At 43.0% G+C, this 25,163-nt stretch overlaps 1 protein-coding gene across 4 annotated transcripts in view; it reads right to left on the bottom strand.

The window, feature by feature from the left end:
• Positions 1–20,567, bottom strand: part of FLNA (filamin A) — a 70,144-nt gene extending 49,577 nt beyond the window's left edge. For all 4 annotated transcript variants that reach the window (XM_070938153.1, XM_070938155.1, XM_070938154.1 and 1 more), the window contains exons 1-10: positions 20,174–20,567; positions 9,595–9,843; positions 8,775–8,872; positions 8,457–8,604; positions 7,177–7,295; positions 6,989–7,066; positions 6,724–6,886; positions 4,592–4,792; positions 3,977–4,114; positions 222–348 (exon numbers count right to left, since the gene is read on the bottom strand). In XM_070938153.1, coding sequence (XP_070794254.1) covers positions 222–348; positions 3,977–4,114; positions 4,592–4,792; positions 6,724–6,886; positions 6,989–7,066; positions 7,177–7,295; positions 8,457–8,604; positions 8,775–8,872; positions 9,595–9,843; positions 20,174–20,567 — 1,715 coding nt within the window. The remainder of the gene's footprint in view (positions 1–221; positions 349–3,976; positions 4,115–4,591; positions 4,793–6,723; positions 6,887–6,988; positions 7,067–7,176; positions 7,296–8,456; positions 8,605–8,774; positions 8,873–9,594; positions 9,844–20,173) is intronic.
• Positions 20,568–25,163: the final 4,596 nt, after the last annotated feature.

Genomic DNA, 25,163 nt, shown 5'->3' with positions numbered 1-25,163 from the left:
ACTATTTGCCTCATTTTGGTCAGCAAATTCCAAAACTGAACACTACTTACACGCCAAATATCTTCACCTATATCATGCTTATGTTCTATATAAGCAACCTTGCATGCCCTGTTTAGCCCAGTTATGTATCACAGAACTTTAAATCTTTCCTCTCCACAATCTCAGAAGCCTGAACAGACACTCTTCAATAATAGTCGTATCTTTCTTGCCCTCCATCTCACCTGCGGGGGATGTGCTGCCCTCCCCAAGTTATTGTGACAGTATAATTGCCAGGTACAGTTGGGTAGTATTCAAAACCATATACTCCATCACCCAGGTCTTTCTGCTTGATACGTTCTTCTAATCCTTCTGCAAAGAGAGAGAGACTATTGCAATGATCAAATCAAGCCAGCCCTATAATTAGTCACAATGAGGCAGCTTCCTCAGATAGCTAATTTGTAGTGACTGGTGGGGGGGGGGGAATCCCCAAGTGATTATTATGGGGTTTTTTGTAGAAAGTGAGAAGCATTTCTGCATTTTTCTATCCTAGGTCTTATAAATTTGATTTTGGAGGAGGGAGAGAATTTGACAATGGCTTGGGTCAGATCCCTGATTACAGCAACTAAACTCCTCTTTGTATAGGGGGAAAAACAATACCCAAGAAACAGTAATATTTACAGTTGCAAGCTACTCATATGAACCTCATGCATGTATTCCAGGTCATGAAATACAACCCCGCAGCTTACTGCACACTGCATAGGAGCAAGCCCAATATAGTACTTGGAGATTTGAATGCCCATGAGACCATGAAGTTTATTCAGTTGCCTTGACAACTGACCAGGCCTTTCTCAAGTTTAACCTGAAACCTTTGCATTTCTTGGGAAAGAAAGAGTGGAATGTAAAAGAAGGAAGTATTCAGGTAGTCATCACTTAATGTCCAGTTACTTAGCAACTATGCAAAATTACAATGGGCCTCTCCCCAAAACTACATACTATTTTTGGGCTGCGCTCCACCCCCCCAATGGTCACACAATCACATTTTAGATGCTTGGCAACCAATTCACATTTACAGCTGTTTACAGTGTCCCATGGTCATTGGACAGCAATTTTTTTGGCATTTTTTGCTAGTTTCCAGTTTCTGTCAAAAAAAGGTTTGTGTTTGCTTAATAACTGCAGCATTTGCTTAACAACTGTTGCAAAAAAGGTAATCATTTGGTGCTTAATGACCACCACTACAACTGTAATTCCAGACTTAATTATGTTAATAAGTCAAGAACTATCTGTACTACAAATTGTCATTGACCAATGCTATCATCTTACCCTTATTTATTTAGCATATGGTATAACATACACGGACTAGCAATATAAATGAACATTTCAACTAGATTAGTAGAACCCAACAAAATATAAATGTCAAAAAATCTATGTTGAAACACCAATGTCAAGGACATCTAAGCATTGGAGCCCAGCATTGTTTATATTTTAAAAAAATCAGATTCTAGACTGGTATATGCAACCAGCTTACAGTTGGTCACAATGTGATCTACAGTTTGACATGGAACCCTGCAGTCACACTGAGGGGAGGATACTATGTCCCATTTATATAGAGAGTCCCGGCAGACGCCATGTGAAGAGCAAATCAGTGGTGGGTTGCCCCCGGTTCGCACCGGTTCTATAGAACCGGTAGTAAAACTGGCGGGAGGCTCTGCCCACTGACCCTGATGTCATCAAAACGCTTCTCTGCATGCGCGCGGCCCCGTTGCAAACCGGTAGTAAAGGTAAGCAGAACCCACCCCTGGTGCAAATCCTATTCTGGCACCTTTTTTGTGGGGTCTTCTCACCCTAATAGAAGAGGTGAGACTGCTGAGCATAAAACCCATTCTGTCTTTCAATGCTGAACAGGGGTTTTCATTAAATAGCCTTATTTTCTTACCATAGAAACTGAAATCTTAGCTCTTTCTCCAGCCTCACAAATGGCCTGGATCAAACAGGCCTGGCCCAGCTCACCTTTGAGCTTGAGTGTAATCTACTATTTGGCAACAACAAAACTCCGGATGTCATTAACATTCCCCAATGTATCTTTGGGATCTTTATAGGTAGGAGTCCCCAAGGGAATAAACTGAAGCAGCCACGCTCTCAAGATATTTATCTTCTTGGCTCAGGCTTTTTAAGGTTGCCTTAGGCAGAGTTGCCCAACCCTGTTTGAGGTTTGAAATGAGGGTTACCGCTGTCAAATCCCACATATCTCCAATTTGCAGGCCAATTACACTTGCCTTCTAGAAGGCCCAAGAATTTAACACGTCCATAGGCAAAAAAAGAGAGAGGCTCCCTGTTTTAGAAGAGTTGAATGCATTTATTGAGACTAGGTATTACTGACAAAAAGAAAAAAGAAAACATTCCAAGAAGCATACTTCAACTACTAATATCCAGTAGCTATATCTTACTTCATTTTCCAAAAGCTAAATTTTGCCCTCACTGGATCTCTTTCATAATAAGTTAGCCTGTCTCCATGTCTATCCTTTGCACCCACTCCATAACATGCAATGGTCAGGCTGAGACCTGCTTAAGGTGAGAGCGTATGTTGACATTAGACATTTTCTCTTTTGTTTACTGGGTCCAAGCTGGCTCACTAATTTTGAGACATTTCAGGATTAGAAGCATCATGCCAGGAGGTGTGTTTCACAGGGATGGTCTACTTACAAAGGATAAAGGTTTAGTTTCCTCTCCCTTGGGCCTTCCAGACATGCTAGGCAGTGGTGGGTTTCAAAAATTTTTACTACCAGTTCTGTGAGTGTGACTTGGTGGGTGTGGCAGGGGAAGGATACTGTAAAATCTCCATTCCCACCCCACTCCAGGGGAAGGATACTATAAAATCTCCATTCCCTCCACGATCCAGGGGAAGGTTGCTGCAAAATCCCCATTTCCTCCCGATCAGCTGGGACTCAGGAGGCAGAGAATAGATGGGGGTGGGGCCAGTCAGAGGTGGTATTTATCGGTTCTCCAAACTACTCAAAATTTCCGCTACTGATTCTCAAGAACTGGTCAGAATCTGCTGAAATCCACCTCTGATGCTAGGAGAGAAATATGACCTCTAAAATTAATGCCCAATGTCAGGATGGCGCCAGACAAGAGACGAGTGAAATTAAGCTTCAGTCAGCCATTCTTTTAGGATATAAAGTTTATTCCTCTATTTTGGATATACTAGCCTGCCATGTTAGAAAAAGAGACTACTAGTCACAGAAATTGAAAGCCTAGGTAAGAACCAGAAACCTTATATACCTATCAAACACCAACAGCAAAACACAACAGATTCTCATCTAATTAGTTTCATGGGCAACAACTCTGTGCAGTACAGGTAGTCCTTGCCTTACGTCCACAATTGAGCCCAAAATTTCAAAATTGCTAAGTGAAACATTGTTTTTTTGCTGCATTTAATGACTTTTCTAGCCACAATCGTTAAGTGAATCAATGCACTTGTTAAATTAGTAACACGGTTGTTAAGTGAATCTGGTTTCCCCATTCACTTTGCTTGTCAGAAGGTCGCAAAAGATAAATCACATGATCCCAGGACACTGCAACCGTCATAAACATGAATCAGTTGCCAAGCGTCTGATCACGTGACCATGGGGATGCTGTAACAGTAAGTGTGAAAAATGGTCATGTCACTTTTTTCAGTGATGTTGTAACTTTGAACAATCACTTAATGAACTGTTGTAAGTCGAGAACTACCTATAGTTCCTTTGTGGCCACTTACTAGCTAATTCTTAGCGATTAGTACCAAACATCAACCAAAGAGACAAGAAAGTACAACTCTTTGAACAAGAACAGCTGCAGCACGACTTTGAACACTGGGAAAGTGCGATAAGGAGCTAACATCAAACACAGGATGAAATCAAACAGGTTTGTTTATATAAAATCTAACTCCATTCCCCCCAAAACCCCCCCCCCTTGTAAAATGCAAACCCACAAGGGGGAAGAATACATCTAGGGGACTTACTTGGGCCTTTGATTGTGACCTTGAGCTCACCGCTGCCAGCGCCCTTGGTGTACACCTTGAAGTCTGCAGTTTCTTTTACTCGGACCCCCTTGGGTTGCAGGCCTCGACCCACCGCTCGGCAAGCATTGGGGTTGCATGCTACAGCAGCAGCAGCAAAAGAAACAAGAGTTCAGTAGGATGCGATTCTCTAAAAACAGACAACATTCCACTACCTAAATATACAGATTCTTTGCATCATTAATATGCTGGGTACCCACATGAAAACAAGGGAATGGGATTTTAAAGTTATAGGCTGCCCCACAGACACAACTGACATGCACTTCTGTCACATTTCCTCCACCCTCGCTTGCCATGTGAAATACCATTAGCCCTGGATCCAGGCGCGCAGCAGCTGGGAGGAGATGAGAGTCAGCAGAGATCCAGGGAGATGGCTCTTCAGAGAAGAGAGGACAGAAGAGAGTAGAGCTGGCCAGCATAGGAGAAGGTAGGCAGAAAGGAGAGGACAGAAGTTAGCATAGAGTAGAGCTTTACCCTCTTCTGGCCAGAAAGAGGAACCCAAGCAGAGTGAGTGATAATGAGGACAATAAGGCCCCCTCTCAAGCCCAGAAGACTCACCTTGTCCCACAGTGACTGTGTATGGGCTGCGAGGGATGGGAATCCCACCAAAGGTAATGTAGATGGTGTAAGTGCCCTCCAAAGTGGGCTTGTAGGAGCAGCGATATGTGCTATTGCCTTTGTCTTCCAGTTGCTGCTCAACTGTTCCTTTCTTGCCAGTGGGATCTTGGATGATTACCTCAAGTTCTCCAACCCCAGCACCTGGGACAGTAATAAGACAACTTAAATATCACATGCACCGTATCTTGTTTAATCCTTCAATGCTGCATTGCATGGGGGAAAAAATTGTTTTATCAGTGGCAATTTATCAAAGCAAACTGGCCTGGACAATATATGCGACTAGACCAACTCTAAAGGCACTTTCGTTCTTTCCATATGAACGATTTCTGTGGAGATATGCCCATGGAAAACCCAGCTCCTAAAAGTAGACTTCTTTGCCTCCCACACCCATTTGCATTTGAAATCACAGAAATGGGAAGTACTCCGGTTTCCATTCTCTACAGATCAATATTTTAACAAATATTATTGCTCAAACTTTTTCACCAATATTCCAAGTCCGGCGGTTCTTTAAAGCATCAAAATTATGTAAATGCTTTCTCCATTAGCAATTATTACTTTAGGGCAAACAGAATTTTCATCATTAAATGCATTCTACTGCCTCATTACAAAACCATTTTGCCTTTAGTCCTCCTTAACTGGTGTCCCTAGACCTATTGGGAGTACAGTGCATTGCCCAGAATTCTCAAGCAGAATGGTAGTTATATTGCCAGCTTATTTAGAGGGCATTCAGTTGGCAAAGGCAATCTTAAAATCTCAACAAATGACATTGATTTGGAGAAAGATGACAGCTGGAACTGCTATTTGACCCAAAGCATAGTTTAAATTTGAATTCTAGCAATTGAACAAACTATCAAACCCTATTCATGCAGCTGGAAAATTTAACTTCTTAGAACAGAGTTCAATTTATAGTACTTATACTGCTTCCTCTACATACAGTATAGCATTCTTATGTAAGTTATCTAGTAAAAACTTTTTGAAAAACTATCAGAAAACTTTTTGGTCTACATCTCTGTATCTTTTCCTTCAGACTTTGCTCAGGGCTCATAATACAAACCACAAAGGAAAATAAATGGGAAGAGTCCTGGTAAATTTAGAATGTAAATGCTCTAGAACAGCCTTCAATTGGGATTTAGCAAAAATTTCATGAGCGCTAGATACAGCAAGCAATGCAAGTAAGCGCTTACTAGTAGCTGTTAAAAATCTAATCATCTTTCATGTTTGAAGACTTAAAGCTACTCGCTTCCTAACTATATGTACAAAAAGCAACAATGAGAGATGTCTTGTTTTGCAAACCGTAACTAGATTTTTTTTTTTTGTACAAGAACAACAATGTGTTTCAGGATGGACAAGTGAAAGAAAAAAACCTTTCCAAGAAACTGATATTTTTGGATTAAATTGAGAGTTTCAGAACAACTGATATCATCCAAGCCGTACATCATTGTTTGATCTTATATCATGCCAAGTTCAATAAGAACAGGCTGAGCAGCTTAAGATATTCAGTGACTAAAATGCTACAATTATTCATATTCTTGAAAGGAACATGTACAACGTGTAGTTCTACCATTAGTAGTCTGTATCTCGCCCCTCCCCCATACACACACACCTCACTCAACAATATACAAGAATAAAATGACAAGAGTTATTCTAAATCAATGACTAGGCAGCCATTCCTTTAACCAAACCATTGACATTGAAGCTAGTGAGCTATTCTAGAGGAATCATGCTTCCAAATGGGAAGCCCCACATTCGGATCTACAAAACAAGCTATTTGCTCATGATATACTTGCTGGCATTCTCTGCAATCCATGAAAGGACACTAAAATCCTTGAACAGAGTCCTTTAAACTCTTTCATCAGCTTCAACTATTACAACCTAGAAATGAGCTTGAAATTAGGAAATATTTGCTATTCCTTTTAGTAATCAAGCCTCTGAGAGCAGTCCTGAAGCCACATAGACACCTGAGAGAGACACAGAATCATTGTCTTCTTATAAACTTTCAAAAAAGTACATTTTCATTGGTACAATTTTCTATCCAGGCTGCTATCTGCCTAGGATCCACCCCCTTCACTGACCAGCAGTAAAGATTTCAAAGTAGGTAGTCTTGTTGGCTATGTTGCCAATGGGTTCGAGGCCAGGGCCTTGAGCAGTGACCTTGCTGGCATCACCATGGGATTTGTCCACATTCACCTCAAAAGGGCTCTTGGCAATGTGCTGCCCAGCAAACAATACCGTTACCTGGAACAAAAAAGGAAGGAAGTCAGAGGAGGAGTAAGGGGAGGCATTCAGAACACTCCTAAGCATTCTTCCATTCACTGCCACTATATTCATGCTTCTTACCTTGTGGACACCTGTCACTTTAGGCACATACCACACTGAGAATGTCCGATTCTTGTCATTGTTAGCGATGACCTTAGCCTAGGCGATAAATAGGACAAGTTGAAGCAGTCATTACGTAGACCAAAACGGTTCAGCTTCCCACCTCAGATCCCATCCACTCTTCCCAATATGCTTCTGAAAATACTTACTTCTTCACGATGGCCAGCTGGATCCTCTACATAAACCAGCACCTCTCCATGACCAGCACTGATGGTTTCTACTGTGAACTCAGCCTTCTTCTTCACCATGTTACCCGTGGGTTCAATACCTAAAATTAACAAGGATGCAGAGGATGTGTGATCGGTCCGGAATTCCTGCTGTCAATGATGCCAGGGTAGCACTTTGGCCAAGACAGGGAGCGCCCCTGAAAAATTTCTTCCTGTGCTTGAACTGTTCATCAAGTTATCTATGCCAGCTGTCTCTAATTAGTTGCTTTCCAGCTATTTATTTATTTATTTATTTATTTATTTATTTATTTATTTATTTATTTATTTATTTATTTATCGATCGCATTTCTATGCCGCCCAACTCCCTGGGGACTCTGGGCGGCTTACAACAAAAAATAATGCGAACAATATACCATAAAAATTGTTTTAAAAAAACATTAAAAACCCATATAACTCCATTCATGGCTGGGTCTTGCAAGATCGCAACAGCGAGATCAACGGCCCCAGGCCTGCCGGAAAAGCCAGGTCTTCACCGCTTTCCAGAAGGCCAATAGGGTGGGGGTGGTCCAGACCTCAGGAGGTAATTGGTTCCAGAAAGCCAGGGCAGCCACAGAGAAGGCCCTTCCCCGTGGGCCTGCCAGCCGACATTGTTTAGCTGACGAGACCCGGAGGAGACCAACTCTGTGGGATCTTACCGGTCGTTGGGAGCTATGCGGTAGAAGGCGGTCTCGAAGATAGCCTGGCCCTAAGCCATGTAGGGCTTTAAAGGTAATAACCAACACCTTGAATTGTGTCCGGAGACCGATAGGGAGCCAGTGCAGCTCGCGGAGAATTGGTGTAATGTGGGTGTATCTAGGTGCACCCACAATAGCTCGCGCGGCTGCATTCTGGACCAACTGTAGTCTCCGAATAGTTTTCAAGGGTAGCCCCATGTAGAGCGCATTGCAATAATCCAATCATGAGGATTACAGTGAGGATTACCTGTACAGCTACATTTCCTATCCACCCCAACACTTTCAGAGGACAACGTTAGAGAAGTCTGATCACTGTGTTAGCTCCAAGTCATAAACCATTGCAATGGTTGAGTCCTTATACAACATATAAAGTGAATGGAATGGAATGATTTACGACTTAGTGTGATGTAAACTCAACCAATTAGTCATTCAAAATTCCTACTTTAACAGCCAACCTATTCAGTCACCAGTCTCCAAGATACGTAAGCGACAGACACACTAAGCCCTTATCTTTGATTTGTGACTCACCTGGCCCGTAAGCTCTGGCTTTCTTGGGATTGAGTTTAGGTCTCAGAGGAGCTCCTGGCTTTAGCTTGGCTTTAGGGAACTGAGAGAGGTATGTCATCACCGAGTGCTCATCCACGTTGGGATCTACAATTTCTTCTGGAGTGATCACCTACAGGGAATACAGAATTGCTGCAGCGATCCAACCCAAATATGTGCACCTCAAGGTGCAGCAGTTTATTTTGGAACAAATACAACAAAAACACACCAATAGCCCTATCAACATTATCCATTGTCAAGCCCTGAGTTCTGCAGGGGACAGAATAAGTATTCTTTGCTTACCTGTGGGATGCCCAGCCAATCATCAGCTTGCTGCATAGCTTCACGAGCATTGTTGACAGGTTTGCTAGCATCCCACGAATCCCAGTCAGGGCACAAGCCTGTTTTGAGAGAGGTCCCATGACTTCATTAACCACAGACAGTAAAATTATTTTCCTCCTACAGAGATTTTTAGCAGGGTGAACTATTTTATCTGCTCCTCTATTTTAGCAAACAGGCCATTCCCAGGTCAGAAAATTCCCAGAAATAAGAGCACAAGCCACATGATGTACTATATTTTTTAAAAAAGGTATTTATTTATCATATTTATATGGCTGCCCATCTCACAAGAGCTGCAAATTATGCAAAGTAACAAGCTAGCTACACATCTCACCAACTCTTAAGAACAGCAATACCTGAACTCTGAGAAAGATACAGTTATGTTGCATTCATCTTGCTCAGAAGTCAAGAATTGCATGGATTATTATATCCCAAGCTAAAAAGTCTCTTGCCAGTGGTTGCTATATCTCCTATAGGAATTGGTTCCTATACCTCCTTGAAAGGGAGATTTTAAATGATATTGGCCAATTCAGTCTTCCTCATCCTAGGACTCTCCAAGAGGAGCATTACTGCATTTCCCATCATCTCCAACATTCATTACCAAACCAGCAATTGTAGTCCAGCAAATGTGCCAGATGGGAAAAGCTAAATTGTTAGTAGTTTTACATATCAGTAGTACAATAAATACAGAAATGATAGCCAGAGTGAAATAATATCTATGTAGACGTCATTCATTTGCATCCCCCAAGCACCAAAATAAGACAATAGACCCTTCCCTACATACCTGGGGCACAGCTGTCAACCAGAGCTCCAAGAGCCCGGCCACTCTGCCAATCCTTGCTGAAGTTTGTGATGGGCAGCTGGGGCAGTTTGTTTTGGATCCAGCCTAGCAATCGTTGCTTGGGAGTTTGTTTCTTGGCTTCTTCATCATCTTCCTCATCCCACATGGGCATGGAGATGGAATAATGCAGGATCAATGTCCAAATCAAGCCCAGAATCAGCTTCAGGTTCCCATCCACAATAGCTTTACTGTCTGAGAAATTCAGAAATACAGATCAGCATTCACATCAGAAGAGATTCACCAAGATTTCCACTTCTGGACTGTTAACCATAGAAAATCCCAGTCCCACCACTATCCTGTTCCATATCAAGGAAATTATTTTTTTTTCCCATTCTCGTTTAATCAGAGTAAGGGAAAGACCAGTCTAGCCTCCCAGGTGTGGTGGGGCTTCACAATTCTTCTTGGTTCCCCGCCACCCTAGAACTGCTGCCTATAAACAGGTCCATAGTTTAAACTAAGCCATGTTTCATGAAGTACATTTGGAAGATTCACACAACGTACTAAATCATAGGTCATGTTTATAAAATGCAGTGGCTAGATTTTCACATCATCGTATGCAATATCCAAGTGCCTTGGGCAAACAGAGTTGCACAGACAATTCACCTGCTCAGATGAAAGTCACTGTTACAAATATACATAGACCACATATATACAAGATTCCAGGCTGTAATTTTCTAGAATGTTGGCATGCTTTGGAACTTTTCCCATACGTTTGGTTTTGCAAGAACAAAGATCTCATTATCATCTGTGGCTTCATTATTATGTCTGATCCTCTAACAAGAACAGATACATTGAGCTATAGTTTGCTTAGGGGATGCTCTAAACATTTAAGAAGCAGACAAAAATGGAAAGTATAGATGAAGTAAAATGGCTACCAGGAGTTGCTTAATAAAGCTATGCAAAGAAATGCAACCATTTAAATATGCACCAAGCAAGATGAAACCTAAAAGGAAGTCTCTCCAGTAATGTGAGCAATAGGACTGGAGAAAACACATACTGATTCTCATTGTGGTGAAAAGCCAAGGTCTTGAATGCTTTAGCTCTTTCAAAACCTTGGCTTTTCACCCTAATAATCCAAAAGATAAAAAACCAACCTAGTGTCCCTCAGATGTGCTACTGTTAGCTTAATCATGCTGGCTAGGAATTCTGAGATTTGAAATCTTCTGAAAACAGATAATTCAAATGCAAAGCAGAAATATACTGCACACTATAAATATACAGTACTTCTGATGTATACCAGTTTTCCTCAATGTTGGCAACTTTTAAGATGTATGGATTTCAGCTCCCAATCACTGCTTCATGTTGCCAAGGTTGAGAAACAATGGTGTATACACCATTCAGTACAGGAATATTTAAAAGAATGGAAGAAGAAGAAAAAATTAAGTTGGCTTCAGTAAAGAGATGAGTCTTTAGTAGACTCTTGAAACACCATAGCATAGAATATTGGAAAGAGAACCTTCCAAAGAGAGATTGCATAGTAGTCATAGAATTGCATTTATCTGCATGCAGTTCCCAAGCTCTAGAACAGGGGTGTCAAACTTGTGTCGTCACATGACATACTGTCTTTTTTCCACTTCGCTAAACCGGGTGTGGGTGTGGCCAGAGCGCGGCGCTTCCGGCTCGCAGGCCGCAAGTTTAACACCCCTGCTCTAGAACCTTCTCAAATAATAATCAGTGATTGGCCAGATCTTTGTGACTGAAGGGCTACCTGTCTTTCAAAGGACAGTGATGTTTGTTTTTTATTTCCAAAAATCTTTAGAACACCCCTCCTCAATATGGTGCCCTGCTGACCTGTCAGGGAAAGGCATTTTAGAAGCAAAATTGTACTGCTTATTTATGGCTGTCTATACGCAAAATAATAGCATACGTAGCCTTTGACTTACAATTTTTCATACAGTGACTCTTCAAAGTTAAAACGGTACTGAAAATAGTAACTTATGACCGGTTTTCACACTTGCAGCATCCGGAGAGTCACATCAGTGGTGAAATCCAATTTTTTTTACTACCAGTTCTGTGGGTGTGGTTTGGTGGGCATGGCAGGGGAAGGATACTGCAAAATCCCCATTCCCTCTCCACTGCTGGGGGAAGGATATTGCAAAATCTCCATTCCAACCCCACTCTGGAGCCAGCCAGAGGTGGTATTTGCCGGTTCTCCGAACTACTCAAAATTTCCACTACCGGTTCTCCAGAACCTGTCAGAACCTGTTGGATTTCACCTGAGTCACATGATTAAAATTCGGACACTGGGCAATTGGGCATGTATTCATGGCAGTTGCCCTGTCCCAGGTCATGCAATCACTATTTGTAACCTTCTCAAACTCCCTTAACAACTACCTCACTTAGGAGTGGAGATTTTGAGCTCAATTGTGATTGTAAACTGAGGACCACCCTGTACCATGGGGATCCATATTCTTTTCTCTTTTTTCTTTGTAAATCTTCATTTGGGAATTGGAGGTTCTTCCAAATCTAATTAAATGACATAATGCATATATAGAGTCCTTGAGTTAGGATCGTAATGGGAGTCTGCCCATTATGGTCATAAGTTGTGATAGTTATAAAAATCATGTTTTATGACCTTATATGCAGCAATCAATAAGTGAATCATCACAGCTGATATACAAGTCTTAGAAAAGCAATCAGGATGGAGATCTAAACCACAACAAGTTAAGAAAAGAAGAAGTAGGTTCTACAAAACTAAAAAATTTTAAACTAAACAAAAAAAAATTTTTTTCTTTTTTTTTAGCCAACAGACTAATGCCAGTTACTTAAGAGACGATTAAATATAATAAGCGGGACTTATAGAAGGCTGATACATGAAAATATAACTGAGGCAAATCATGGACTCATACTATTTTGAGAAGAATAACAGATCTCTGCAGTGCTGGTGTTTTTTGGGATGTGGAAGATGGCCTTTGATTGAGCGGATTGGAACTTTCTATTTTGGACTCTTTGAAAAATGGATTACGTATATGTTGAGTTATAAGGCAAGAGAACTATGGAATTGGGGCATGCAGAAGATCTGGTTGTTACCCTAACGTGGTGGTTGGAATTAATAATCTAGACAAAAGACACTACAGAAGATACTACATGGAATATAAATATAAAGTCACTCGGGTGGTTTTTTATATATGAAAACATTTATTATTGATGAGGGCAGATGGTAATTGAAGATACTGAATATACTGTTGGAAGCAGAACTTGATGTTACCCTAACATGGGCGATGGAATTAATAATCCAGTTGAAAGACATTACAGAAGATACTATATGGATTACAAACTTAAAGTCATTTGAGGATTTTATATATATATGGAAATATCTTTTAGTGGTGTGGGCAGAAGAACAAAGATATTAAAAATATTATGTATGGTAGACCTGTAGGAAAGTGGGTGGAGATAGGTTAGGTTACTGATTGTTTAGTTTAGGAAAAGGGATGTTATGTTCAGATATTAACATACGTAAAAGATTTGAATTAAGAGATATATGTATGGGGGTGGAGGAAATGGGTAGATTATGAGTTGAATAAATGCCAAATTAGGCTTTATTATATAATTGTATAGCTGAAAGTTGCTTTGAAATGTATAGTATAGGGGGGATATAATAATAATGTTAGAAAGAAATGGTTAGCATATGGGGGGTGGTGTAAAAGGATGGTAAAGTATTATATAATGTGATATCAATTTGGATTTTATTTTGGAGAAGCCATGGGGGGAGGGGAGGGGGAGGGGGTTAAGGAGGAGGGGGGGAAAAAGGGGGAAAAATCTGTATTTGAAAAAACTTTTTCAATAATAAAAAAAAAGAGTACTGTGGTGGCGCAGTGGTTATAGTGCAGTAATGCACGCTACTTCTGCTACCTGCCAGCTGCCTGCAATTTGGCAGTTTAAATCTCACCAGGGTCAAGGTTGACTCTGCCTTCCATCTTTCCAAGGTGGGTAAAATGAGGACCCAGATTGTTGGGGGCAATCTGCTGACTCTGTAAACCACTTAAAAGTAAAGCACCATGAAGGTATATAAGTATATAAGTCTTAGTGCTATTGCTAAATGTGGCCCAGTTGCAGAGCCTGAAATGTGGTTACGTGATCATGATCAACCACCATTTAGTTACAATGATAAAAGAGTTTGTGACCAATCCTCACATTTACAACCTTCACAGGACTGTAAAGCAAAGGAGAGCTGAAGTAAGATCATAAGTACGATCCTGATTTCACTTAGTGACCATTTAGTTTAACGACTGAACTGACAGTTCCAATTTTTTGGTCACTAAATGATGACTACCTGTATACCATATTAATTTTCTGCCACATATTTTTTATGCATGAAGAGCTACTTAAAGGGAGCACGTCTCATATCCTGATCTGGAGTGCAGAACAACAGCTACATCCTAGGTGTATCATGAAGGAAATTGCACCTTAAGAGACAAAGCAAAAGTGATGGAACTGCTAAATTCATTTGGAAGGCTTGCACGATTTTTATTCTGGACTCAGAGAGGCACCGTAGTTATTTTTTAAGCACAGCATGGAAAGAGTAAAGAGCTACCTCAGCACACCATTTTTCTTGATTGTTATCACTCACAGCCCTGATCTGGCAATGCAACACAAGCTTGAGGCTGCTGTTACTGGCAGATCTTAAGAGAAAGAACAGTAAATGGCCCCAAATCTGCAGAATTAAGTCATAAATCAGTCCATTTATTTTTGCTTAATAAAATGAATAAAGGGGAGACCTTCCCTACTCTCATTAAGCTTCTGAATTAATCATTTGCTGAGAGGGCTCAATTTTCTTTTAGCCAACTCCCCAGTTTTGTTTTATGGTTTTTGAGGGAGTCACAGAACTCACATTCCACACGCATTCCCTGAAGTACAAGGGGCCTGGACTTAGATCAAGCATATATATTCTTAGTTCATGTGACATAAACCTTACACAGTATCCACATATGTATATGGTGTAGCAATAGTATTTGGGTCCAACATGAATAGTATTATACTTCAGCAAGCCCGACCTTCTGTACCCATTCAGAATACATTTTCCATCATCTTCACCTAAGTTTTTTTTTTTATGTGTGCTGAGCAGTCTCACCGGATTGGGGCAACTACCCTGTTTTCCCCAAAATAAGACATCACTGACAAGCCCAATCGGGCTTTTGAATGCATGGCAAATAAGGCCAAGTGCTTATTTCAGGGTTCAAAAAAATATAAGACAGGGTCTTATTTTCGGGGAAATACGGTATACAAATTGAATAAATAAGTAGCAGCCCAATCATTGACTAGGGATGGTTGGAATTTGGAGTGTAACGTATCTTAAGGATGCTCATTGGGGAAGTATGGCCAAGGTCCACATAGAGGTCTCCAATTAAAAGCCTGAGTCGCGCAGCAGACTAATGCTACTGTTAAAGGTAGTATTTAGCTTCCAGCTGCCTGCAATTACTGCGAGTTCAATTCTCACCAGGCTCAAGGTTGACTCAGCCTTCCATCCTTTCTAAGGTAGGTAAAATGAGGACCCGGTTTGTGGGGGCAATAAGCTGACTTTGTATAAAATATACAAAAGTATGAAGGCTATTGCTTAACGCCTTGTAAGCCACCCTGAGTCTCAAGAGAAGGGCGGCATATAAATCAAAATAAATTAAAAAAAAGCAGAATATCATGCCATCCTTATAAGGGCCATTTCCAGCAGCAGAGTTATTCTGTTGAAGGAGTCTTGTGGCACAACCAATTTTTAATGGATTCTGGCTTTTTTCACCTGTGTTCTCACAGAGCCTTGAACTAAAACCCAGCTAACTAGTGTAAAAATGTGTGTTCGTCTCTACAATTCACATATAGACCATCTGGTACTTTAGAACCTATTCTGGATCATCAGAAACTATATAAGAATGATACGTATAGCCCAGTGGTGAAATCCTAATTTTTTTACTACCAGTTCTGTGGGCGTGGCTTGGTGGACATGGGTGTGGCTTGGTAGGTGTGGCTTGGTGGGCATGGCAAGAGGGAGGATACTGCAAAATCTCCATTCCCACCCCACTCTGGGGCCAGCCAGAGGTGGCATTTGCTGGTTCTCCAAACTACTCAAAAGTTCCGCTACCGGTTCTCCAGAACCTGTCAGAACCTGCTGAATTTCACCCCTGGTATAGCACTCTCATATCATTCTTGAGAGTATGTGAATAAGCCCCTGGCCAAATTGAGCTTTCCCTCCCAGCCACCCCTACCAATGCAGCCTTATGTGCTGTTCAACAGGTCAGGGAGTTAGTGTTTGAGTGTATTCGGAGAACACCCAGCACTACTAAGTCAAATAAACCTTAAACAAAAGGTTTAAGGCAGGAGGACAGAGAAGACTCAGGATTCAGAAGTCAGCATGCAAAGGAAAAGACAGTGAGATTTGCAAGCCCAACTATAAATTCTCCACAGGTGCAAAGTCCCAAGCATCTCATTCTGCCCTGCCCAGAGAAATGCTGGGATGGGAACCCCCTTCTAAGAGGTCCTCAGGAGATGTACAGCCCGCAGCTTTTAAGCTTTAATGCTGAGTTCTGCCGCAGATTCACACACTGGGCAGGGCTAAGCAACCCATGCCTTCTTCACTAATTTGGGGGAGGGGGACCAGATAGGAAGAAGGCAAGCGAAGAAACTGTCTCCCCACCCAGCACTGCACCGCCCACCCAGCCACACACACACACACACAACCCTGCGCAGGCTGCTCCAGCATTTTTTAGCCTTATATGGAATGGCCGGCAGGCAGCGGCTTCTCCATCCCAACAGGATCCTCCTTCCAGGGGGAGGGGAAAGAATAACCCTTCTGCAGGCTCCCCCTCCCCCTCCATGCTTCCTGCCTCCCAAAGAGGAGGAGGAAAGGGCTTCGTAGCCCACCCATCTGTGTGCCCAAATCCAAGGAGGAAGAACTGGAGCAAATGGAATTGCCAGCCTATATACATTAATAAGGAAGGAAGGATGGAGGCCAATCCGGCATGCCCATTCACTGCTTCCTTCCTTCCTATCCACCCTACCCACCAGCTGACAGACATGCATACGTGCACCCACATGTATACCAGACCTAAGCTTCACCTTTTACAGCCTGGAGACACACTTTTTGCCTCCATTCCTCAGCCACTGTGAGGTTGAGTCAGCGTCTGCAGTCCAGTGATTCAATACATCAAACTGCAACGCTCAACTTCCCTTAATTCCCAGGCTAGAACTTTTAGCAGGACCAGGGCCAGTTAGGAACAGAAATGTTTCCCACTGAGTATCTCCACTCCTAATTTGGGAGAAAAGACTGGTTTTCCTTCCCCCTCCCTATTCGAACCGAAGACTACTTTAGAGCTCTGACCCTAACTGTAATGTTATGCGGTATGTAGCTAATTTACTACAACAGCCCTCTAAGATTGTGATGTTAGGCAAGCTCAAATGCAGATGCAAACGGTTTCAAAGTGGTCTACCAAGGGTGTTCTTTCAAGAGTGCTTTGTATATTTATCATAAGCCTGCCATCAAATTGCAAGCTTCACCCTCTGCCACCAGCAGCCAGTAGTTCAACCAGAAGTCCATGCAAGCCTAAGAATTGGCTGGTTTTGTTCCTCTTTATATTATTTCTTCAGTCACATGAATTACAAATCAGTGTCTTTCAGAGCTAACCCTGTATTACTCAATTTCATACATTTGCAAAGTCAGGCTCTTAATCAAATAGGGAATTACCACATTCTTTTTAAAAACAAAGTTACATGATTATAAGATAAAATATAGAAGGAAGGAAAGTTAGAAAAATAGGAAAAGGAACAGTACAAAGAAAGAAAAACACAGGAATTATCCCAGTTTTGAACTATTACCAAAAAAAGGCATTTGACAACTCAAACTTTTAATCACTTATGCTATATCCACATACCCAATTTCACCATGAACTTCAAAAATCTGTTGAGAGCGCTTTAGAGAGTCACAAATTGTGGCCCAGGTCCTGCCTCCTACAGAACTAAGATTGTGGACAGAGAATCATTGGATAGGTTATGGCCTCCCCCACCCCCCATTTGCTGAGATAGGGTGCAGTGTAGAATTAAGATTGTAGCAGTACAGCTATGCCATGTCAAGACAAGAGAAGCCCTATCAAATCAAGCTCTCTTTATGTGAGCCTCAGCCTGGCAGGATGCTATTTATGCAATTCATGGGAAGCTCAAAGTTTCCTAGATACATTGTAGAGCCTTTCCCCCAAACTAGTCACTACACCCACCCTTGACTTAATTGCTTCCGGCTATGTTCAACTGTACTTCCTAACTACTATGGACTTTGAAGATATGGGTGGTATAGTCCCATCACATTTCAGGTTAGGCTGCTCTAGACTAGAAATGGAAAACAATGATCTTCCAAATGTTATTGAAGTTCCAAGCTTCCTAACCATTATGATCACCGGTTGGAAATGTGGCCCAAGAGCCCCTGTAAAGCCACATTAAGCACCTTCCTCTGTGTCATGGTGAAGAGGAGGCTCTATAGACCTTGCTCAGCATTAGACAAGGGTAATGTTTGATAAGAAAGTGTGATGTGTCAAGGGCAGTTTTAACAATCTTCCATATTCCTTTTATCAGAATAGATAGCAGTAGTCAAGGAGAACATTGACCATCAGTACAGACCTGGCTGACCATCTTAACTTAAAAAATGCTGGCTGTATAGAAGAAAGCACAACATATAGATAACAAGCTTGTTTCTTTTGGAGAAACAGACTATCCAAGGGCATCTATGCTAATAAGCTGTTGGTTAGCTCTTTTGTCCAACGAAGTTCAGAATTGCCTGTACTTCTACAGCCTGGGCCAGAGCAAAGCTGCTCATGACACACCTCCTCTACACTGCTGATCATGGGCACAGCCCAAACTCTAAATGACCAATGAGCCAAACATTGCCTCCTTTAATTGCTTGGCAAAATTCAGCATCATCCAGAAACCAAGTCCAGCAGAAGGTAGAGGAGATGTAGTCACCTGCAGAAGGCAGAGAGAAGCAGCAAACCCCTTTTTATATCAATTTTTACATACAAGTCACCATAAACTAGTTTGCCCGCCCCACGTAATCTAGAAGTGCAGGACAAACAGGCAGTTTAGCCCCATATAAGGCTTATAGGAAGTTGCCAGTAGTTTTAGGCATAGTCTCTCCCAGTGGCCCAGAGTAGTTGGGGATCTATTTTAAGCTACAGCTTCTAGCCTCTTTGATATGACAAGATAGGAAATCGGTGGCTTGCCAAATATTAGTGGGCAGAAGAGTCGTCATTCTTTCCCACACTAGCTAAGACTCAATGGAATTGCGGCCCAGCAGCATAGGATGGACCACAGGCTCCCACCCTGCAGTAAGTAAGGTCCAATGGTAAAGAAATAAAGAAAAAAACATGTTCCAAGCCAATTGGTTCCTTCCCTGGAATGCAGCCATGCCAATATTACAGGCTGAGATTCTATTGTGGCTGAAAGAGAGCAGCAAGCAGGCCTCGGAGGGCTGCATCAGGCCAAACTGGAGTCCCGACCTGGTTAGAAAGACAAAGGCATATTGCAGGTCCACAGAGTCCACTTAAAGGCTTTCCAGAGGCTCCCAAGTGCAGCCTCCAAACCTAGTGGCTCAGGCACATCTTTTCTCCCCGACCCGCCCTTTCTCTGTGGCTGCAAGTTTCTAACTTTGTTTCCCCTCCCCCCCCCCCCACCGTCTGGCAGGAGGGAAGATCAAAGGGAAAGGAGGGGGGGCTGGAAAAGAAAAGAGGGGGCAGTGCAAGGGGAAATCGACCACGGTTCTGGAATCAAAAGCAGATGAAGCGGGGAACCCTCCTCCCAAACCTCACTCCGCCCTCCTCCAAGAAGTTAACGGGCCTTTCCCGAGCAGAGAGAACCGAGGTGTGCCAGGCCAGAAAAGGTTAGAAACCCAGGGATGAATTAATTATTAGACTGTCCGAGTTCCCAAAGCAAACGGGAGGCCGGGCCGGTAAGAGACTCATTCCCTCCGGGGGTAACGAGGCCTCGGGGGTGGTGGGTGGGAAGGAAGGAGGCCGCCTTTTTTAAAAAAAACAGACAGAAACGGAGTCGGCCACTGTACTCTCACCACGCCCAGATGCGCCGTCGTAACGCCAACCCCACCCCTCCAACAGGCCCCGGCCGACCGAGTCATTTCTCCAGAAAGCCGCAGCACCCCGTTTGCAACCACGTTCCCCTCCCCCGGTTTAAAAGGAAGCCTACGCCCCCGGGTGCCCACCCCCCCCCTTTGGGGTGCTCCCCCCCTCGTAGCATCCCGCCTGGCTGAGGCTCACACCCCCTTAAGCGGGAGGGGCTCTAAAGCGCGCCCCTCCTCCCCTCTGCACCTGGGCCTCCCAACTGAGAACAACGCGATGCCTCCTCTCCCCCCCCGCCCTCCCCCCAACCAGCCACTTTCCAGTCTCCACCGCACTTTTAACTGGGAGAACTTTTCCGGATGTTTCCAATGTCCCTTCCCCGTCGCCACATTTATGCAAAGCCGTCCTTGATGCTCCCCACCCCAAAACTTAACTTGCTCTCCCGGGCAAAACTCTTCCACCCCGCCCACCTCAGGACTTACCGATCGAGACCAGCTTGATGTTCTCTCTCTCCAGGAACTCCAGCGCCACCGACACGTTCTCCAGCTGCATCTGCCGGAAGGTGGGACGCGTGTTGTATTTGCGTCCCATCTTCTTCTGGCTCAGCACTTCGAGCAAGGCAATGAGGCGCAGCCCGTCGCCCAAATCCGCCTGCAAGTTGGCGATACGCTTGTTGACGCATTTCAGGTGCTCGTTGCACCAGCGCGTGAAGGTGTTCTGCTGGATTTTCTTCCAGGGCGCATCCTCTGCCAGGTCCTTCTCGGTGGCCGGCATCTCGGCAGCGACCTCCCCCTGGGCACCGCCGGCACCTCCGCCGCCGCCACTGACTGCACCCGCTCCTGCGGCCTGATGGAGTCGCGCTTGAGACCCGCTCATTTTAACTGGGCTTGAGGGTGGGTGGGACCCCGGCGCTTGGGTGGGTTGGGTCCGGGTTTAAAGGCGCAGGATCCTGCAGATGGAAACACAGGAGGAGCGGGAGATAATTAAAGCCGGGCGGGGTCAGGCGAGATTTATAGGAGGTGGGGGGCGTGTGCTGTAAAGGTACAGCCCCCTCCTCGAACAAGTAACTGCCCTGAGGCAAGTAAAGACAAAGGGGAACAGGCTGGAAAGCTCATAAACCTAGAACTGCAACGGGGAAAAAAAAAAGATTGTTATCTCGATATCGGATCACGCAGCAGCGCAAGAAAAAGCTGCAAGCAACCTACTTGGGATGCAGAGAAAGTCGAAAGCAAAGATTTTTTTTTTTCCAGTCGTGCACGCCCTCACTTGGAAGTAAATTCTATGAAAATCAAGCGGGTACTTTTGTTTAAACATAGCAGCCTTGTCCATGTTGTTATCTTCCCTTTAGCGCCTTTAATTTCTAGCACGAATGACCATAGATCGCTCTGGATGGGGATTTTGGAAGACGCCCGATTGGGGAGGGCTATACGCTTCCATTCCCTCACCAAGTGGGCTGAAAAAGGAATACAATAAGAGGACAAGAGTTACCGCTAAATTGTCGGCTGGCTGGCAATCTTGAACTGAACTTCTATATTCCAAGGCAGTGTACCTCTGAACAGAATAAACTGTGGCAAACAAGGCACCATGGTCATTTCTTTGGGTCTGAGAAACCCCGAAAGCTGGCCTCCGGGGGAAGCAGCAGCAAGAAGTTGGACGGGATAACTTAAAGGTGTTCTGAAAACAGGAGTGGGCGGGACAGCCAGCTATAGTATAGATTATTAGGAAGACAGTGCTGCAAAGTTTTGGGAGAAGTCGAACAAGCCCTTTCTGTAACACTAGGGTTTGTGGAGGGGTTTTTTTTTGGGGGGGGTATGCTGGGGTAGTGGGGGATGAGGAAGTAGGGGAGGAGAAAAGAGGGGCGGGAATTCCAGCCTGAGCCAGACAAGGTGACTCAACAAGCCAGACACTGATCCAGCCACCCCACCTTCATTTTTTCTTCCACTCTGGGAAACAAATGAAAGGGCAGGAGGAAAGAGGGTGGGAGAAGGGCGGATTGGGGAACGAATGGCAAATTCAGTCATCATCTCCCATCCTTCAAATGATCTGGGGATTTTTGAAGGCCAGGAGATAGGGGGGAGGAGAAGGGAGAAGAGAGGGTCAAATTCCAAGAAATACGGCAGAACAGGCTACCAGAAAAGCTTATTCTACTGTTCAGCTAGGAAAGAGAGATGAAACACAGCATCTACTCTGTACTGCCCTGCAATCTGTGACTATAGAACACAGATACCCAAACTTGCCAACTAGGGAGACAAGCTTGAAGTCAAGAGATTAAGCATTTAGGTGGGTTTGGGGCAGACCATTTCCTACCCCAAACCAGGAAAGGTGCTTGGAGGAACCCTTCTGTGCTACCAGTAGTGCCACTCCCAAATTCCTATATACTAACTGGCCAAATAGGAGCTACCACATTTTTTTCTCACGAAACATGATTTCTGTCCTCGGCTGTTTCCCCCCCCCCCCCAGCAATGAAAACCCAATTCAGGTGTGAGCTGCAGAATCTACCTGTCTCAGTCTGGCTGTGTGTCTCCTTCAGCTGAGTTGAATATACCTGAGTAAGAAGAAGTAGCAGCCTTTCTTTCTGCCTTGCCCTCCTCCCTCTTTCCACAAGACTGCAAGAGGGCCAGTCTCGTCTTGTCATCACCACCCTTCTCGCGGCTTTCTCTCACTTAGACGCACAAATACATGCAATTAATCTGCAGGCAGGCAGGAAGACTAGCATAGCTAAGGGCAATGACTAAGGAACCTCTCGGAAAAAGTATCTGGTTTTGTTCAAAGCTCTAATTGTGCAATAGGGTGCCTCTGAATGTGTGTAGTCCTTTCAAGGACACACCCACATATGCACAGATTAGGACAGCCTGCACATGCTGATCCCCTCCAGATGTGATGAATGATAATCTGCATTTTCAAAAATCAGGGCCAATGGAATTCTGATATTTGTAGTTTTAATCCAAGCTGTAACAGTGTCTTGATTTACATGTTCAGTCGCCTATTATTTGCAAAAAACCTGCAGCTCTATTATTAATGGTTGGTGCCTGAGGCCCAGGCCTGTCCCTTATTTCTATGCCGCCAAAGATTAAAGTTTTTCTGTTAGATTGTGTCCATGTTAATTCATTTAACATATGGAGGGATTAATATTTTCCACCAAAACATGTCTGAACCTGTGCCCACCAGAATGGAATAATGTTCTTTGGAGGACAAAGAAATGCCCAGGAGATGCCAGCTTCAACATATTACTCTGATAGAATATTTCCAGGAGTTTGGCAGGATTTTGACAGCCAACAAAGTGTTAGTTGGCAAGAAAGTACAAGAATCGATTGTTGAATCAGCAAGATTTTTGAAGAAAGAATAAAGTGCTGCCCAGGAATGCCCTCTACTGGCATATATTTGGTTCTTCTACTTATTCTTTATATAGTCATGATTCAGCAAAGTGGCTGCGATGGGTTGATAGAAACCACACCCAACTCTGAGATCAGTTTTGAAATGTCTCATTTTGTGTTGCAGCTTGCTTTTCATCATTTCATCCTGGCACTTCCTTTTAAGTGAAAGGACTATATTGAAGGGTGGGTGGTGGGCGAAGCGAAGTACACAAATTAATATATGGATTGGAAGCTAGAAAAATCTTGATTAACTATAATCATACTCAAAAGTGAGACCTTCTAAAGTAGGAGTGAGTCCTTGTAGCTTTCCAATTCTTCCAGATACTGGCTATATTACCTGGAGTTGACAAGATAGGTTTGATTTAATCTTAAAACATATGGAAGATCACAAAGTCCCCATCTCTGCTCTAAACTTTGGATTTTTTTCCTCCTGCCATTAGAGATGTTACTCAGTGGAAACAGACACAGAAATCGGTACACACCCAGTGGCATTTTTATTATAATTTTCAGATGTCTGGTTACTAGGAAAATAAACTAACACCAGTATCCTGCTGTTGGAACAAATAGACCCTGGCAAACTTTGCTTTCCCTTCAATCCTAGACGGACAATGAATAATAATCACTTGGTATACATGTATAGAATAATAATCACTTGCTATTTGAAGTGATGCTAGGATTGAGGGAAAAAAATACAAAATACTGGGAATTGCAGCTAAAGCTGAATGTTTAAGGAAAAAGAAACCTGTTATTACATCGATTTTGATTGGAAACCTCAGAGCAATATCTAAAGGACCCTCTCAATATCTGGAAATATTGAATTTATCAGAACTGAACATCCTAATTTTACAAAAAAAATTCATCCTGCTCAGATCTGCCTGTATTCTTAGACGCTATCTTAATAATAAACTCAGGTCCTTGTTTTGAATTAAGTTTTCACCAGTATTAGGCTGTCAATATAATTGTAGATTACCCGCACAATAACTCAAGGCAGCAAACATGCCTAATAGTCTTTCCTCCTCCTACTTTCCCCACAACAACAACCTTGTGAAATAGGTTGGGCTGAGAGAAAGTGACTGGCCCAAAGTCACCTAAGGCAGGACTAGAACTCAGTCTCTCAGCTTCTGAACTGGTGCCTTAACCACTAGACCAAATTAATAAATAATAAAGCAGTACCAAACAAGGAATAGAGGCATCTGCTGGAGTTTTGCAGAAAAAGAACAAAACATTTATTTTTTATTCCATTACATTTCCTGTCAAAATAGTAATGGAGTTGAGTAAGTGAGCTCTGTCTTTGTTTGAGCTCAGAATAAAGTAAGCTTCAGGCAAATAGTTCATTATTTTCTATACAGCAGGAAAGTCTAACATTAGTCCATTATACAAGGTTGTTATCAATTATATTGAAACAATAAGAGCACATGGTATTTGCAATACAGTACCAGCCTAAAGGCTCCTCTATGTACTTACACATTTCTTCCCAACAGTAGAGAAGGAAATTGATCACAAGGCAGGGCATGCATCTGAAAACATTCCCTTTTAGTATGGCAGGCAATGACTATACAGGAGTTTGTTCACCTTTGTCTTTTATTCTCAATCTCTCTGAATACTTGGTACCTCTAAGCATGCCTTTCCCCACCACAAAAGGCCTGAGACATAAAATCCACACACAGCTATGTCTTTGCAGACAATGACTCCAAATTCCACTCTGGTCTTTCATTACTACTTAGTGCTTATAGACCATATTTTAAGTCATCAAGTGTTAATGTTTTCACAGGATTGCAGTCCTGTAAGATACTATTATTCCTATCCTGCAACTATGTATGGAGATATATGTACGTGCATAGGATGGAAGTGACACTAAGGCAGGGGTGTCAAAGTCGTGGCCCACAGGCTGGATGCATCACATGCTGGCCATGCCCAACCCCGGTTTAGTAAAGGGGAAAATAGTTGCGATACGTCATGGGACAATGTGACACTGCAAGTTTGCACTAAGGTATTTGTGATTTGCTTGTTAGCTTTGTGTGAAACCTCAAATATTGCTTTACAACTTTAAGACAAGTGGACTTCAACTCCCAGAATTGGCTAGCTGGAGAATTCTGGG

The sequence above is a fragment of the Pituophis catenifer genome, unplaced genomic scaffold (assembly GCF_029215685.1).
Source record: "Pituophis catenifer annectens isolate HBS135680 unplaced genomic scaffold, rPitCat1.0.hap2 SCAF_2, whole genome shotgun sequence".
Taxonomy (NCBI): Eukaryota; Metazoa; Chordata; class Lepidosauria; order Squamata; family Colubridae; genus Pituophis; species Pituophis catenifer.
Note: the sequence above shows the minus strand (reverse complement) of the source record. Positions and strands in the feature narration are given on the sequence as shown.